Genomic DNA, 15,444 nt, shown 5'->3' on the forward strand with positions numbered 1-15,444 from the left:
TCATTGTAAACATTGTGCTTGAGTATGGCTCTACTGAATAGCGGTTTTTAATTGCTTAGAAATGCAGACGTTTGGCAATTTTCCTGTTGTTTCCTCAGTTTACCGGCGGCGTCTAATAGTTCTTTTTATTCTTCACGGGAAGATATAATCTAATTACATTGTCAAAAATATATGTGACTACATGCAAATCCTCGGGTGTATTTTTATTAGGATTCAATAGGATGTAACCGTAGGGATTATTAGTTGGCTGATTGTATGCTGAGAGCAGAAATTTGGGAGCGCCCGGGTAAATCTGTTTATTGAGAGTTGTTAGCCAGCAAGAATCACGAATAACCCTGTATATGATATAGTAGGTGCAGTTCAATGCAAGTGTTCGTATACATTTGCACTGATGAAAGAGATTGTGTAGAACTAGAGTAATGGAAATCTGTTCATGATGAGAACGAACAGTGAACAGTTGCAGCATTTTCAGGGACCCTTATTCAATAGATTCAGCCAGATCGTCAATAATCAGCCAAGAGTTTGGTTCAATAATGCTGAAAACATCAAGTCCCTCTATGAATTGTATCTGCACCAAACCTGCTATGCCGATTGCTTTTATTTTATTGTATGATTCCTGCCAAATACTGTAACAATAGTAGATTTTTTCGGCTTTTCCACAAACATTTTATCGCAATTTTAAATTATTTTAGTTAAGAGTGTTGTTTTGCCTGACATTAATGGCCCACACAGAAACGATCTGAATGGTGTTTTAAATTGATACCTGTTCCCTTGAACAGTTCATCCACAACTAACTGTAGACTATAGTTGTCGAATGACTAAATAGTTTCCCTACTAGTCCGTTCAAGAATAATAATGAGAAGAAGAACAAAATCAATAAAGAATCATATTTTCTTTTATTATACATAAAAGTAATAACACTTTATAAATACTACATTGAACATGAAAAAAGCACATTAAACATGAAAAAATACACTTTTTTAATTTATTTAAAATAAAAAATACAACATTTATTTTATATAAGCACAAGAAAAAGCAATTTAATAAATACAATTTTTTTTTAATTTATTTATAAAAAAAATACAACATTTATTAGAACATACACACACACACTTAAAATAAGATCACACTTTTATTTACAAGATTTTAAATTTGAAATGGGGCTCCCCCTGGGGGGGGGCGGCCACTGCGGCGGCCAAACGCCGAGGGCGGCCACTGTGGTGGCCGGGAAGCGCTGCGGGGCCCGCGGCGGCGGGCCGGAGGGGGCATTAAATAGTGGAATTATTGAGGAAATTGCTCTGCCTTGCACACATACATTGAAAATTGTTTGTGATAAAAAAAAATTTAAAAACACCCATCACCCAAAAATAAACCCTCAAACCCAATTTGTACTTTTTTAAAGAATTTAAGTTAATTTTTGTAGACCGAGTTGTATTCTGTACTCTACACATTCAACTCGGTCTGAGATTAAATAGTGACCATGTGGCACTACCTTCAAACCATCCTCATGTACATAGACTTTGTCCGATTTTGACGACCTGGCATTTTTCTCAACTCCAGCTGTGTAGTTTTTAAATTGTAAAGAGCGAATCACCATGACTTTCGCTCTTGGGACCAAACTACGTTCCACACAGTTTCTATACACACTCATGTCGAACTTATTTTTTACAAAGTGTGTAGGTACCCCCATGCAAACTTGTTTGATATCCTTGTGCGTTTCCACACAGTATACCTTCGGCCCAGGAAACACACCACTGTTTTTCAGATCGCTACTCATTTCAGATTTTAACATTAACAATTGATTTGGGGCCTGGTGTTTCAAAAGCTCTGGGTAGAAGGATTCATCCCAATTGGTGTAGTCTATTCGTGAGCTATTGTACTCGCCATTTTCCAAATCATTCAATAGATTTTCAGTTTTGACTTTTAACAGGAGTGAATCAGTGTCCCCATAATACAATTGAACTTGTCACTCAATCGGCCACTGTGCCTTGCATACATTATAATAAAATGACAACAAGAGTTTTGTAGATATTTCAGTTATTGCACTCCCGCCTGCAATATTTTTATTTAAAACAATGTTTCTTTTCTTGCGATGTAGAAGCACCATATCAGAGTCTATGATTGTGAACGATCTGAAGTTTGGATCCGCAATGATTCGAGCACAATCTTTGGGATTGGTTACAATGTGACATCGACTTCTGTTTCATACGCTTTCACACATTTTACCGAAGGCTGAGTTCAAGATGAGTTTATAGACTTCTTTTTCAACTTTCGTTTTTGCTTGTGAATGCTTACTGACAAAGGTGTCAATGAACGTTTTCATGTAAGGCTTGTGATCAAATTGGAGGGCTCTATGAATATTTTTGATTTTGAAACCATTGGACACTATCCACTTCAATAGCACGTGATGAACAACGATATTCTGTTTCGGGTTGAGGTCGGCAATTAGTGTTGTTTTGAAGGTACCCAGTGCATACTCCCATCCTCTACTAAAGATAAACTGTAAGGGCTCAGAGAGTCCCTACCCACCGGTCTATTTATGCATGGAAAAACAAAGTCTTTTACCGACTCATGGATTTCCATTGGTATTTCACCGTCAATTTCAAAAAAGCATCCCTGTGCCCCATTCTCCTCAACGCTAGCAATGTCGGGGAAATTCGAAGCGCATGGATTGTTAAGCCATTTATAATTGCCACACGGCAAACAGTAGTGAGACATTGCCGATGGGTAAAGGGAATTCATATCCAAAAAAACTGCGTCTGACTTTTCATCGGTGTGCTGTCCGGTCGGATCAGTTTTCATGATACGGTCCCCGTGAAAAACATACCCAACCCTCATTGATCTCTCTACAAACAGATGCTGATCCACATAGGTGATCAGGCCTATTTTTTCTTTGCTGATTTTAATTATCAAGTCCATCACCAGATGAGGAGTTGAAAAATAATAACCTAAATCCAACCCCAAGTCCGCAAAGATTTTGTCCATTCTTTTGCACAAAATATCAAAAACAGTAAGTATATTATTAACCAAGTAAATTTTACAATCATCCCAATCATTTTTACTTCTCCACTTTACCTAGACCTATGTAACAAATACGAATTCACCAGAGGTGCCCTCACTCTCAATTCGAGAATTTGAATAAGCTTCAATAGATGGTAGTGACACCTCATCTAGCCTCGAGGCAGAGTTGTAATACTCATATGCATATATACCCTTACACGTTAATAAAACATACATTTTATCATCGGGGAACCGCTGTTTAAGGAGGGGGCAGCTATCAAAATTGTCACTTTTCTGTACCTGAAACAATTGACTTAAGGATTTGGGGAAGAAGCTGAAAGAGTCTAAAAAACGGATTTTATTCAGGCACGTGTTACCCTTGTCAACTGTTTTCCACATGAATTCTAGCAGCAGTAGTTTCTCCGATGATTTGGGTATGATATTATATGAAAAAGAACCAACTATCCGTGCGTCATCTACAACTCCACCCTTGGCAATGCGGGCCAATGCCGGTAGAACAAACTTTAAGTCGTAATTAGAATATTGTATAAAAACAGGTACGAAATATTGCTGTCTAACGTTTATATTGCACGACTGATGTGCTACCCCTCTTAAGTTACTCCACCCTGATGTAATTTCCTGCCACAAATGATCGTGGTCGATCACCTTCCTCCTCCCTCCATTCCTTACACCATCATCAAATTCTCCCTTGCAAACCCAACATATTGTACGATTTTTAATGGCCAATCTGTTTTCTGGTGATAGGAGCATAGGATAGCTTGTGTAACGAAGGCGTGAAATTGCACCGTTCGCTGTTTTGATTAGACTGACCAATGCCGAGCACATACAGTCTTTGCCGCCCAACATCTCAACTACATCCAGCACTTGCATGGTATTATTCGAATCTCGTTGCGAATGAGCGTAAGATATCCCTATGGCTTCGTGTATTTTAACACGATTTAGATTTGACGAATCGTACACGTCTGTGAGTCGGGCCTCGTAGTCCAAAGCGATCTTATTGCTCTGTAGGAGTGTGTTTTGGAAATTCTTAAAACGTAATATCGCTCTATCTCCGCTTACTGTCTCCACAGCCTGGTATCCATGACGTTCACAGTGCTTCATATGATGCTTTAACTTTAAATCAGTCCAAAATCTTGAGAGGCATGTCGGACAGTAATAAATTACACCCCCACATTTTTTACCCTCACTTAAAACCCTACTAATATCAGTAATTGGATTAAAATGTCCAACTGAATCAGGCTCTGTGGGTGGCGTGCATAGAATCCACACCCAATGTTCCACTGATTCAATTGAAAGAGCCCTCACTGGAAATAATACGCCCTTCTTATTGGAACGGTGGCCCTCCTCAAATTCTGTTTCATACTGCAACACCGTGACACCAATCTTTAAATATGCATTAGCCCGCTTGAAAATATCTATTCCTTCTAATGTCACGGGAAATTGACCATTTAGTAAAATCTACTATGGGGAACTTTGAACCCTCCCTACAAGTAACTGCCAATTCATCCAACTTTTTCTAAGAGACATCTTTTTGCAGAGTTCTGTATGCGGCAAATAAAAATGCATACTTGAAACACTGTAACTTCGAATCGAAATAGATTCGTTGTATCCCCCTACATCCCTCTAAATCTGAATGATATTTTAATTCAATATTCCTCACTCCCCCTCTTAAAATAAAATCATTTTTAAATCTACAAATATTAACGTTCAAACTCTCAATAAATAAAACCACCGACCCGCTTCACCCCTCGTTATAATTAGCCACTTTAGTTTGAATACTATTAACCCAATCTAGAAAAACCTCCTCATATTTTGATAAATGCGGGCGAATTGCCAACATCTCTGTGTGCAAGTATTTCGAATACAGCTGGCTCGCATTTTCATTTAAAACAATATTTTTAGTGCTATTGATGCTTTTAAACTGACCCCCACCCCCACGCCCACATCTGTTGTTCAAGAAGGGCTCGAATCTTATTAACATACAAATGGGTAATGTCCAGGGGATTCGTTATTATATCCCCTAAGACTAGAGAGTTAAAGGGGTCACCAAATTTGGCGCTGTAGGCCTTTGTATGGTGCAAGGCAGAGTTGGAAAGAAAAAAATCTGGAAGTGGGGATAGTTGTGATGATGTTATATAGTTATTAGTGCTAGCGCTATTATTAACCCGAATGGCGAGGAGTGGCATAGAATTGTCAATAGCACCACCCCCAGTCTGTTCAATTGCATTGGATGGACGTGGAATGAAATCCCCTAGGCTAGTTAGTATGTCTTCCAAGGCGTTTGGGGATAGCTGATCAAGCCAGCCTGTATTGTCCTGTGACGGGATTTCTTTATGAGGTTTAGATACACTAATACTAATGACACCACCACCAAAATGTTCGATCATAAATCTATCTGGCCATTCCGGGTCCTCCACCATGTCAATGTCACAAGTCAGATCATCTAGGCTGGCCAAGTCCCCAAACAATCATTTAGAAAACCCCTATGCCACTCCCTATTATCAAGAGCTAGTGTAGGATCATCCCTAAACTCCATTGGTGGTGCGATGATAGGTTCAGGTCCACTAAAAATGGATGCTTTATGACCTGATGTTGATGGCACTGCTACTTCATTAATCTATAGAAAAAGGGGTTTATTTTCTATGTGAAATATCCACTATTTTTATAAAGTTAAAAAACTATGTCAATTTTTCACCCCACCTTCAAAACCTCCTATCCCCCTCCGCGCTCTATTTTTACTAAATACTTGCCCCCACCCCCCCAAAGGTCAGACAGAAGCAATACACAAATATTACAAAAGCATTTCAAGTCAGATGTTAACCGGGGATATTAAATAGGTAGCATTTTTACACCTCCCTCAAAACTTAATTTCCCCCTCCTAGCATTATTTTAACTAAATTCATGCCCCATTGGTACTTGTTCATTGTATTCGGTATTTTATGATTTCTCATAGGCCACTGGCCTAATTTGGCTTTTGTGTGTGCCCCATTGTTTTTGTGTGGGATCCATTGTAACTGAATCCCCGTGTAACTGAACCCCAAGCAACTGAACCATCGTGCATCTGAACCCTCTTGCAACTGAGCCCTCTTTAACTGAACCCTCTTGCAACTGAGCCCCCCGTGCAACTCCATCCCATTTAACTAAACCTCGTGTAATTGAGCCGTCGTGCAGGTGAACCTCTGTGCAAGTGAACTCCCCGTATAACCGACCCCCCGTACAACTGAACCCCCCGTATAATCGAACACTCGTATAACCGAACCCCCATACAACTGAACCCTTGGTGCAACTAAACCCCCTAGGCTATTTGATAAATGGTGCTTACCATAGAAGTTACAGCTAGCTCACTACAAAGTGTTCGTGGGGCATAGTGAATCACGCTTTCTCTCCTCACATTCACGTCAGTGCTGCCATCTCATGATTGAGCTTTGGTAGTTTTTCACTTCACGCCTAAATATCTGAGTCCTGGAAATAAAAATCAATTTTTAGTTATTCACTAGATATTTAAATACAATGTACGAAAAAAAAAATACAATTTCAACTATTAGCTACATTTGAAATTTATTCAAAATATTAATGGTGGGCACAACTTCCTCCAGCCCCTCTTCTTTTTTCTTCAATAATTACCCCTTTAGTAAATACACACGCGTACATACAATGATCGTCTCAATTATATATGGCACGAAAGATAATTGCTATCTGTTGAATTAAAAATAGAAATTGTTAGGAACGCTATTTCACCGAAATATCTTTATATCTGGCCATCTGCTTTGAAGCTAGCGAAAAATATATGATATGAAGCATTTCAAGTCAGACGTTTACTGGATATTATATAAGTACCATTTCTACACATCCTTCTAAAGTGAATTTCCCTTCCTAGCTTTATTTTTAGCCCCAATTATTAAGTTCGGTTTAGCTATGAATGCATATAGCCATAAAATTGCAGTTTTTTGACGCATCAGTCACACAACCTCCACCAACAATGCCACAAGAATGAGCCACAAATACATAGAAAAAGATGCATAAGAAACATTTAGAGCCGAATAGCCTATAAGTGTATTGGAATGCCATAACATACATTTTTAAATACAATACATGAAAAATACAATTTCAACTATTATTTCATTCATAATATTTATACGGGGCGCCCCTTCCCTCAACTCCTCCTCTTTTTCTCTACAATAATTACCGCCTTTAATAAATACACACGCGTATATATATCCCCGTCCTAGCATTATTTTAACTAAATACATGCCCCATTGGGACTTGTTGATTGTCTTGGGTATTTTACGATTTCTCATAGGCCACTGGCCTAATTTGGCTTTTGTATGTGCCCATTGTTTTTGTGTGGGATCCATTGTAACTGAATCCCCGTGTAACTGAACCCCAAATAGCTGAACCATCGTGCATCTGAACCCTTGTGCAACTCTTTAACTAGCCCTCTTTAACTAGACCCTCATGCAACTCAACCCCCCGTGAAACTCAACCCCATTTAACTAAACCTCGTGTAACTGAACCATTGTGCAAGTGAACCTCCGTGCAAGTGAACTCCCCGTATAATTGAACCCGCGTACAACAGAACCCTCTATGCAACTGAACTCCCGTATAATCGAGCCCTTGTATAACCAAACCGCCATACAACTGAACTCTCGGTGCAATCGAACCCCCTAAGCTATCTGATAAATGATACTTACCATAGAAGTTACAGCTAGCTTGCTACAAAGTGTTCGTGGGGCATAGTGAATCATGCTTTTTCTCCTCAAATTCATATCAGTGCTACTAGTCTCATGATTGAGCTATGGTCGTTTTTCACTTGACTCCAGAATATATGAGTCCTTGAAATAAAAATCAATTTTTAGTTATTCAATAGATATTTAAATAAAATGTACGAAAAAAAATACAAATTAAAATATTATCTAAATTTGAAATTTATTCAGGATATTAATGACGGGCACCCCTTCCCCCAACTCCTCTTTTTTTCTTCAATAATTACCCCTTTATTAAATACACAAACGTATATACAATGATCTTCTCAATTATATATGGCGCGAAAGAAAATTGCTATCAGTTGATTTAAAAATATAAATTGTTGGGAACGCTATTTCACAGAGATATCTTTATACATTGCAATCTGCTTTGAAGCTAGCGAAAATTATACGATATGAATCATTTCAAGTCAGATGTTTACTGGATATTAAATAAGTATCATTTCTACACATCCTTCAAAACTGAATTCCCCCTCCTAGCTTTATTTTTAATCCCAATTTTTAAGTTCGATTAAGCTATGAATACATATATCCATGAAAGTGCAGTTTTTTGACGCATCAGTCACACACCCTCCCCCAACAATGCCACACGAATGCCACTAACACATATAAAAAGGTGCATAAGAAACATTAAGAGCCAAATAGCCTATAAGTTTATCGGAATGCATAACATACATTTTTAAATACGATACATGAGAAATACAATTTGAATTATTAATTTATTCAGAATATTAATAGGGGGTGCCTCTTCCCTCAACTCCTCCTCTTTTTCTCTACAATAATTACCCCCTTTAGTAAATACACACGCTTACATACAATGATCGTCTCATTAAGTTTGTTTAATTAATAGCGCAGTGAAATATAATCTCACGAGAAAACAACATTGTAATCAAAACAGCTTTTATGAACATGTGAATCCTATTATAGCTAGTATATTTACAGAAAGTTCACCTTTCTGTGTGAAACTCAAAATGATAGATAATTTTGTGTGAAACTCATAATGCTAGATAGCCAAAAAAAGCTTATATTAGTCTACGAATAATGTATATTTACTTACCAATATAATTCTTTTATTGTCCATTTAGAATGAGCGATTTGAGTCTAATAGGCTTATTACAACTTCTATAAACCAACTAATCCATAATGTCCAATTTGCTCGAAATAGATAGCGAAAAAAAAATGATTATAACCAGTTGCAAACCAGTATTTCTAGAATGAGACCATTCTTTGATTATGCAATTTGATAATTTCTAGTTTTCAATTAAAAAAAAATAAATAAATAAAACACGCTATGCTGAATGTGCTTCGAAAACCAGTCTGGTTTCGTTATATAATCTCAATTATACCTTCAAAATTTGTTTGACCACTTTATAGGTAGGCTATATAATATAAAAGGATTGGTCACTTTTTGGAGTGTGCACGTCAAACTGCAATGTATATGATGTACAGGGAGTATAACACCCCTAAAATCACTGGTGAAATATATAGATAGCACACTACTGATTCGCTGAATATGATGGTGTTATTTTCAAAACTTTTAGAGGGTCTTTCCCCCTTTTTTCGAAAATAAGCCAAATTTTCTCAGGCAAGTAACTTTAAATGGGTAGTACCAAACTTGATGAAAATTATATATTTGAAATCAGCATAAAAATTTGATTCTTTTGATGTATCCATTGGTATCAAAATCCTGTTTTCCAGAGTTTCGGTCACCATTGAGCCGGGTCGCTTCTTGCTTTCAGTTCGTTAACAAGAAAGGGTTTTATATTTCCTTATTCCCAGAAAAAAAAAAATAAGTCCTTTGGACATAAAATATGTCCAGTTGGCTAAGGCTGGTCACTTCTAACCCTGTCTAAGGCTGGTCACTTCATTAAACATGTCACTTAAGTTAGGAGTCAGCGATGATAAATCAAGTTCGTCAGCCACTACGACAAGGCGGAGTTAGATAAAATGCGGAAAGAAATGTGTAAAAAATAACATATATTTCACTTAAAAATGCCTTATGCAATTTGTAATATATGAAATCGTATTGAATATATAAATAAATCAGAACATTATACACTTTGTTACACATTACGTTACGTATATCAAGACTATAATTAAAATTAATTTAAACTCCATTTATAACTCTATAATTATGATTGGAGTAATACTACGATAAACAACATTGTTAAGAGTAAAAAATTGAATCTGTGATGTTACGAGATGTGCGCGTATCATGAGGGTGCAAAATATAAAAGTGTGATGAATCTTGCGGGCCGCAAAAATATTTAAGGCAGGCCGCAAGCGGCCCACGGGGCGTGGTTTGGCCACCCCAGGTCTAGACCATACTACGTAATTGTCACTTTACTTAAAACAATTTATGTTAAATGAAGTAGGATACAAAACAGGGCATGCTTACGATTATATGTCGGTAGAAAATGTTCCCAGAAGCCAACAGATTTTGAGCTAATGTAATTAAATTGTATATCACCATACAGCAAATAACCGCTGCACCAAAGTACAGACGGTTTGTAATTTCTGCTGTATCTAATCCACCGAGAATTAAGTCATAATAACGCCATAGACTACAAATTATGATGGAAGTCACCTAAAAAAACAACAACAAACACATTAAGAAAAGATAAACAATATGTAAAAAAACAGCACAGTATTGTTTTGTTTTAAAATATAAATAATTCGACTAACTTCCTTTTTGCAAGTCTTGAAAGATTCTTTTACTCTCTTGGAAATCAGCTTGAGTCGAGTTTTGCCTCACAGACTCTTGAGAGCTAGTCTAAACTATTTTTTTTTCTAGCTGAGTTCAGGATTACACCCGTAACTTGAGCAAAAATTTGTTTCCCTAACAGACTTCGATGAAGTTGGGCCTTCTAAAGCCACACCTGGACCTTGAATTGGTCCATAGATCCATTTTTGAAAGGTTTTTTTTAATAGGCTGAGATCAATCGGTCCCTCTATAACCAAAAAGAAAATCCAGTCGGGTTTGGAGTAAATGTGTCTATTGTAGGATGTTTCAACTTCAAGGATTTCCTTTATGAAAAACAAATAATATAACTTAAAATTCTTCCGCAAAGGGGCTAAACAATGGCATGTGCTGAAAGATGGTGTCAAGAGTGAATAGCTAAGAAATTATACTTTTAATTGAGCCAGAAAACCAGTTTTAGCAAATATCAATACTTGTGGATAAATAGACTTTTCTGTCCAACCCTCAAGATTTGTGGAATAATAATAACAGGGGATGCAGAATCTGGTATATTTATTTTACAATCTAATGTTTATCGGTATATTTAGAAGTACTAGTGAAGACAGACCTAATGACAAATCAAGCAAGGAGTATATGGGAGCATATTAAGCATCGCTATTTTGGACCAGCGCCCTTACACACTTTCAAGCCCATTCTTAAGTATGGCTGGTGTTAAAAACTCTACTCTTTGTCTCAAATTTGAACCAACGGTAGCGTGGACTGATCTTTAACTAGATGAATAAGATCGGGTGACGTTATTTTCAGCTAATCATAGGCCCTTTTAACTTACAATTAAAGGGAGGGTTGTATTGTGAGGGTTTAGATCTATTAAAACCAAATAAAAACCCTCTTTCTTTATTAAAATTAAAACTACTCGCTCCTGCTGCTTTGAATTTGAGACAAACTATCTCAAATTTTATGCGTGTCTTCAAGACTATCAAACCCCTTTCGGCCCTTTAAATAACAGCTGTTGATGTGGCACTGAAGTATCGGCTCTTCAAAAGTTTAGGAAACTGCTACGATCCACCTAGTCTTATTCGTAATTTAAAAAGAAACTTTCCGAAAAATAAGTTTTTTAAGGAAAAGTAAAGACCATATTAAACTTACGATCGGAACAAATAGGAAACTATAATAACTCAAACTCAAAATTACCAGAAATCACTAATAGAGAATAAATGAAATCCAAAACAAACATATATTATATAAATAATACGAGTGAAAAAAATATACAACAGGTAATGATATAAATGAATAAACAGATCTTAAAACGAGTAAAGCTTAATCTGAGTTTGCAGCTGAAGATTAAAATAAACAAAAATATTTTGCTATTGAAGCATAAATGAAACCCAAAACGAACAGAAATGAAATAAAAAAACAAAGCAAACAAATATACAATAGACACTAATATAAATGATTAAATACATCTTAATACGATTGAAACTTAAATTGAAAATGCAAATAAAGCTTGAAACGAACAAAAATCACTAAAAACAAGATGGGTTGGCCTCTTTCTCACACTGTAAAAGTCTAAAACCTACTGCGTCATTGGTGCTTTACTGAAAACTATATGTGTCTTGAACAGTCTTGGAAAGCACAAATAAGATCAATCTGAGTGTTTGATACAGAATGCTATTAATTGTTGAAAAATGATCAGTTAAAAATTTTATTTCAATTTTTTTTTAATTTTAATTTATTTTTCATTTTCAATGCTGTAATAACCGAAAAAAGAAAATATTTGTAATATGATTCGTTTTCAGTGAAGCACCAATTGTCCAAGTAAGGAACGGTTTGACCTGGACACAAATTGCAAGAGAAATCATTCTTTGCCTACTTGACCTTTTTTTAAGTTTGAGGTTGATTTTGAGGGGGTAAAAATCGTGTTTCCATATATAGGTGTAAATGTAAAAAAATTGATGTCTAGAATAGGTTATAGATGATGGTGATTATTGAAATCCCTTTTATTTGAACGTAAGATTAAAATTTTCATTTAAATATTCCATTAGAGTTAAACTTGATTGAATCTGAGTGAAACGGGTCTTTAAATGTAGAATGAGAACTATTACCCATTTCCACGGTTTAGCTAATGATTAAAACATTCTCATTCTTTCACTGTAAAAGTCTAAAGCCTACTGCGTCATTGGAACTTTACTTAAAACGAATTATATTACAAATATTTTCCTTTATACTTATTACAACATTTAAAATAAACGTAAAGTTAGAGTAGAATTAAATTTTGACTTGACGAGCTTTCAGTAATAAATATCATTATTTATCAAATATTCAGTTTAATTTTACTAGTATCTTCCAAGACTGTTCAAGACAAATATAAGTACAAACTTATACGAACTTTTGTTTGTAATATAAACACTGAAAATGATTTATATTACAAACATTTTCTTTTCCAGTTATTACAGCATTAAAAATAATGCTTAATTACAGCATTAAAAATTTATTACAGCAATAAAATTATAGCGAAATAAAATCTTGAACTAATTATTTTTCGACAATTGATATCATTATATATCAAATATTCAGTTTGATCAGTGAGAGAAGGAGGCAAAACCCAAACTCTTGTTTGTCGTGATTTTTTTTCGTTTCAAGCTTGTTTTACATATTCAATTTAAGTTTTGCCCGTTTTAAGATTTATTTATTCATTTATATTAGTACCTATTGTATGTTTGTTTGCTGTGATTGTTTATTTAAATTTTGTTCGTTTTGAGTTTCATTTATTCATTAATAGTAATTTCTTGTAATTTATTCATTTGTATTAGTTTCTTTTAATTTTAATTGTATTTAAAATTTGTATTTAAATTTAATTGTATTTAATTTCTGTTTGTTTTGGGTTTCATTTATTCTTTGATAGTAATTTCTTTTCATTTTTAGTTTGAATTTTAAAAGGTCTTTGTATGTGCCGATAATATTAATATAGTCTTTAATTCTCTTTGAAAAACTTCTTTTTCGGAAGTATTTTTTTTAATTAATTTTCGTTCGTTTTTGGTTGCAAAAAGTTTCAAGTTCTTAGAAAATGCCTTATTTCAAAAAAATTCTTTTTTAAACATTAAACTTTCATCAAAGTATCAAAACTAGTATCAAATTACCAAAGTATTAAAGTAAAGAAAGCATCTAATACTATACGTAAACAAAGGATAAATTTCAAAACTTAAAGACCTCTACCCACGGAATATGGGGGGTCATTTTACCACTTAAGACATAGCTATTTGATCTGTCAACTATACTGAACACAGTGGTAATCTAAAAATAAATATTAGAAAATATACATGGGAGGGGGTTAGTTACCTAAAATAGTTTTGGTATCTTAAAAAGGACACTAAAACTTTTAATTTCTATTTGAAAGCATCCTCTCTCGATCTTCTAGGACCTTTATTTCAATACAATCACCCCTTGGAAAAAAAAACAAGAAATAGACACGCATCTGTGATCTGTCTTCTAGTAAAGACTACAAAACTCCATATTCTTGCATATAGAAAATGGAAACTAATACATAAGGGTTCACTCATACACTAAATCTGTTGGTGCAATTTTCTTTAAGAATCCTGGAATTTTAGGGTGTTTCCCTCTTGTTTAAAAAAATGAGGGGAATTTTTGTCCTAACAGCTTTAGCGTAAAGAGCAAGGTTTTGAGGGGAGGGGTCCCTCATATACGGAATAATGTGTATTCGTTTTAAGTTTTAATGTTGCTCCTTACTTATAGGTAAAAAATGCTTTTTTTTCTTAATTTAATTCTGATCGTTTTTCAAATAATGCCGGCAAATCTGGCTCACCCTCCATAAAATATACTCCCCATCCCGAGAAAATCCTCTAAGTAAATTTCATCCAGTGTAATTTGTAATACTCTCCCTCTTTTAATTTTCCTCCAGTCATTTCTATCCTCCCTGAGAATCCCCCCCCATATAATTTCTTGCAGAAGCTTCAGCCTAAAATTTTATTCTCAGCATACTTTCATTTGAAAAAGACTTCAAGCGTTTTCCCCAAGCGTTAATTTACCCAGGAAAACTCCCCCCCCCGAAAATTTCCCTCTCGAAGGAAGAATCTCCCTATGAAAATCCACCCCAAGCAAATCATCTCTGCTGAAAAATCTGTGTATAATTCCAAATAAAAAATAAGGCTTAGAGGGCCACGAAACAGAGATCAGCACCACCGGTTTGGACCTTGAGGGTCATGTGCCGTCATATTTACTTTTACTTAAATTAATTTAATTAGTTTTTTAAACTTTAATTTACAAAACATGAGTAGGTCTGACAAACCCCATACCTACTCAAGACCAAGACAAAATTTGCGCTTTACTGAAAAAATATAAATGTTTTTACTTTTATAACTTTAATAAATCAAATAATATTAACATTTTGACTACTCAATATCAGTAAATGTATATTAAACTGACAATGCACATTCAGTTTAATTTTTTCCAGTAAAGTGCAAAATGTATTCTGGCCTTGGGATGGCAAAGGGGTTTGAGCCCTACTCATGTTAATTTCTGTTCGTTATGAGTTTAACTCGGTTATTTATTGTCATTTCTGTTCGTATTGGGTTTCATTTATTTACCGATGCTGATTTGTGGCAGTTTCACGCTTGGTAAATTTTTTTATCTTATTTTTGCTGATTTTTGGTAAAATGGGGTTCTTTACTTTTCTTTGAAAAACCTGTTTTGTGGTAAAAGTTTTTTGAACTAATTGCTGTTCGTTTTATATTGACATAGTCTTTTCAGGGAAAAAGAAAATAATTATTTAAGATCGCTGCAATTTTGTCCGGTCAAACCGTACTTTTACTGGCCTATACGATTAGTAGAGCCTCAAGCATATTTCATGTCATTTTAAGATACGTAAAAAAATGCATATCTGACAAAGGACGATGAAAAGGATTTATTCACTCTGATACTTAGATTTTGTGAATGTTATCTGAT

General features: G+C 35.1%; 2 protein-coding genes across 5 annotated transcripts in view; one reads left to right on the forward strand and one right to left on the reverse strand.

Annotated features, from left to right (window-relative positions):
- LOC148946753 (uncharacterized) overlaps positions 1-10,366 on the reverse strand; it is a 159,379-nt gene extending 149,013 nt beyond the window's left edge. The window contains exon 1 of the mRNA XM_089096587.1: positions 10,183-10,366. Coding sequence (XP_088952713.1) covers positions 10,183-10,257 — 75 coding nt within the window. The 5' untranslated portion in view covers positions 10,258-10,366. The remainder of the gene's footprint in view (positions 1-10,182) is intronic.
- Positions 1-15,444, forward strand: part of LOC148946754 (ubiquitin carboxyl-terminal hydrolase 10-A-like) — a 560,345-nt gene that overhangs the window by 101,470 nt on the left and 443,431 nt on the right. The window lies entirely within an intron of this gene.

This window comes from Artemia sp. Qi Xiang Cuo, chromosome 11, assembly GCF_049724085.1.
Source record: "Artemia sp. Qi Xiang Cuo chromosome 11, ASM4972408v1, whole genome shotgun sequence".
Lineage (NCBI taxonomy): Eukaryota > Metazoa > Arthropoda > Branchiopoda > Anostraca > Artemiidae > Artemia > Artemia sp. Qi Xiang Cuo.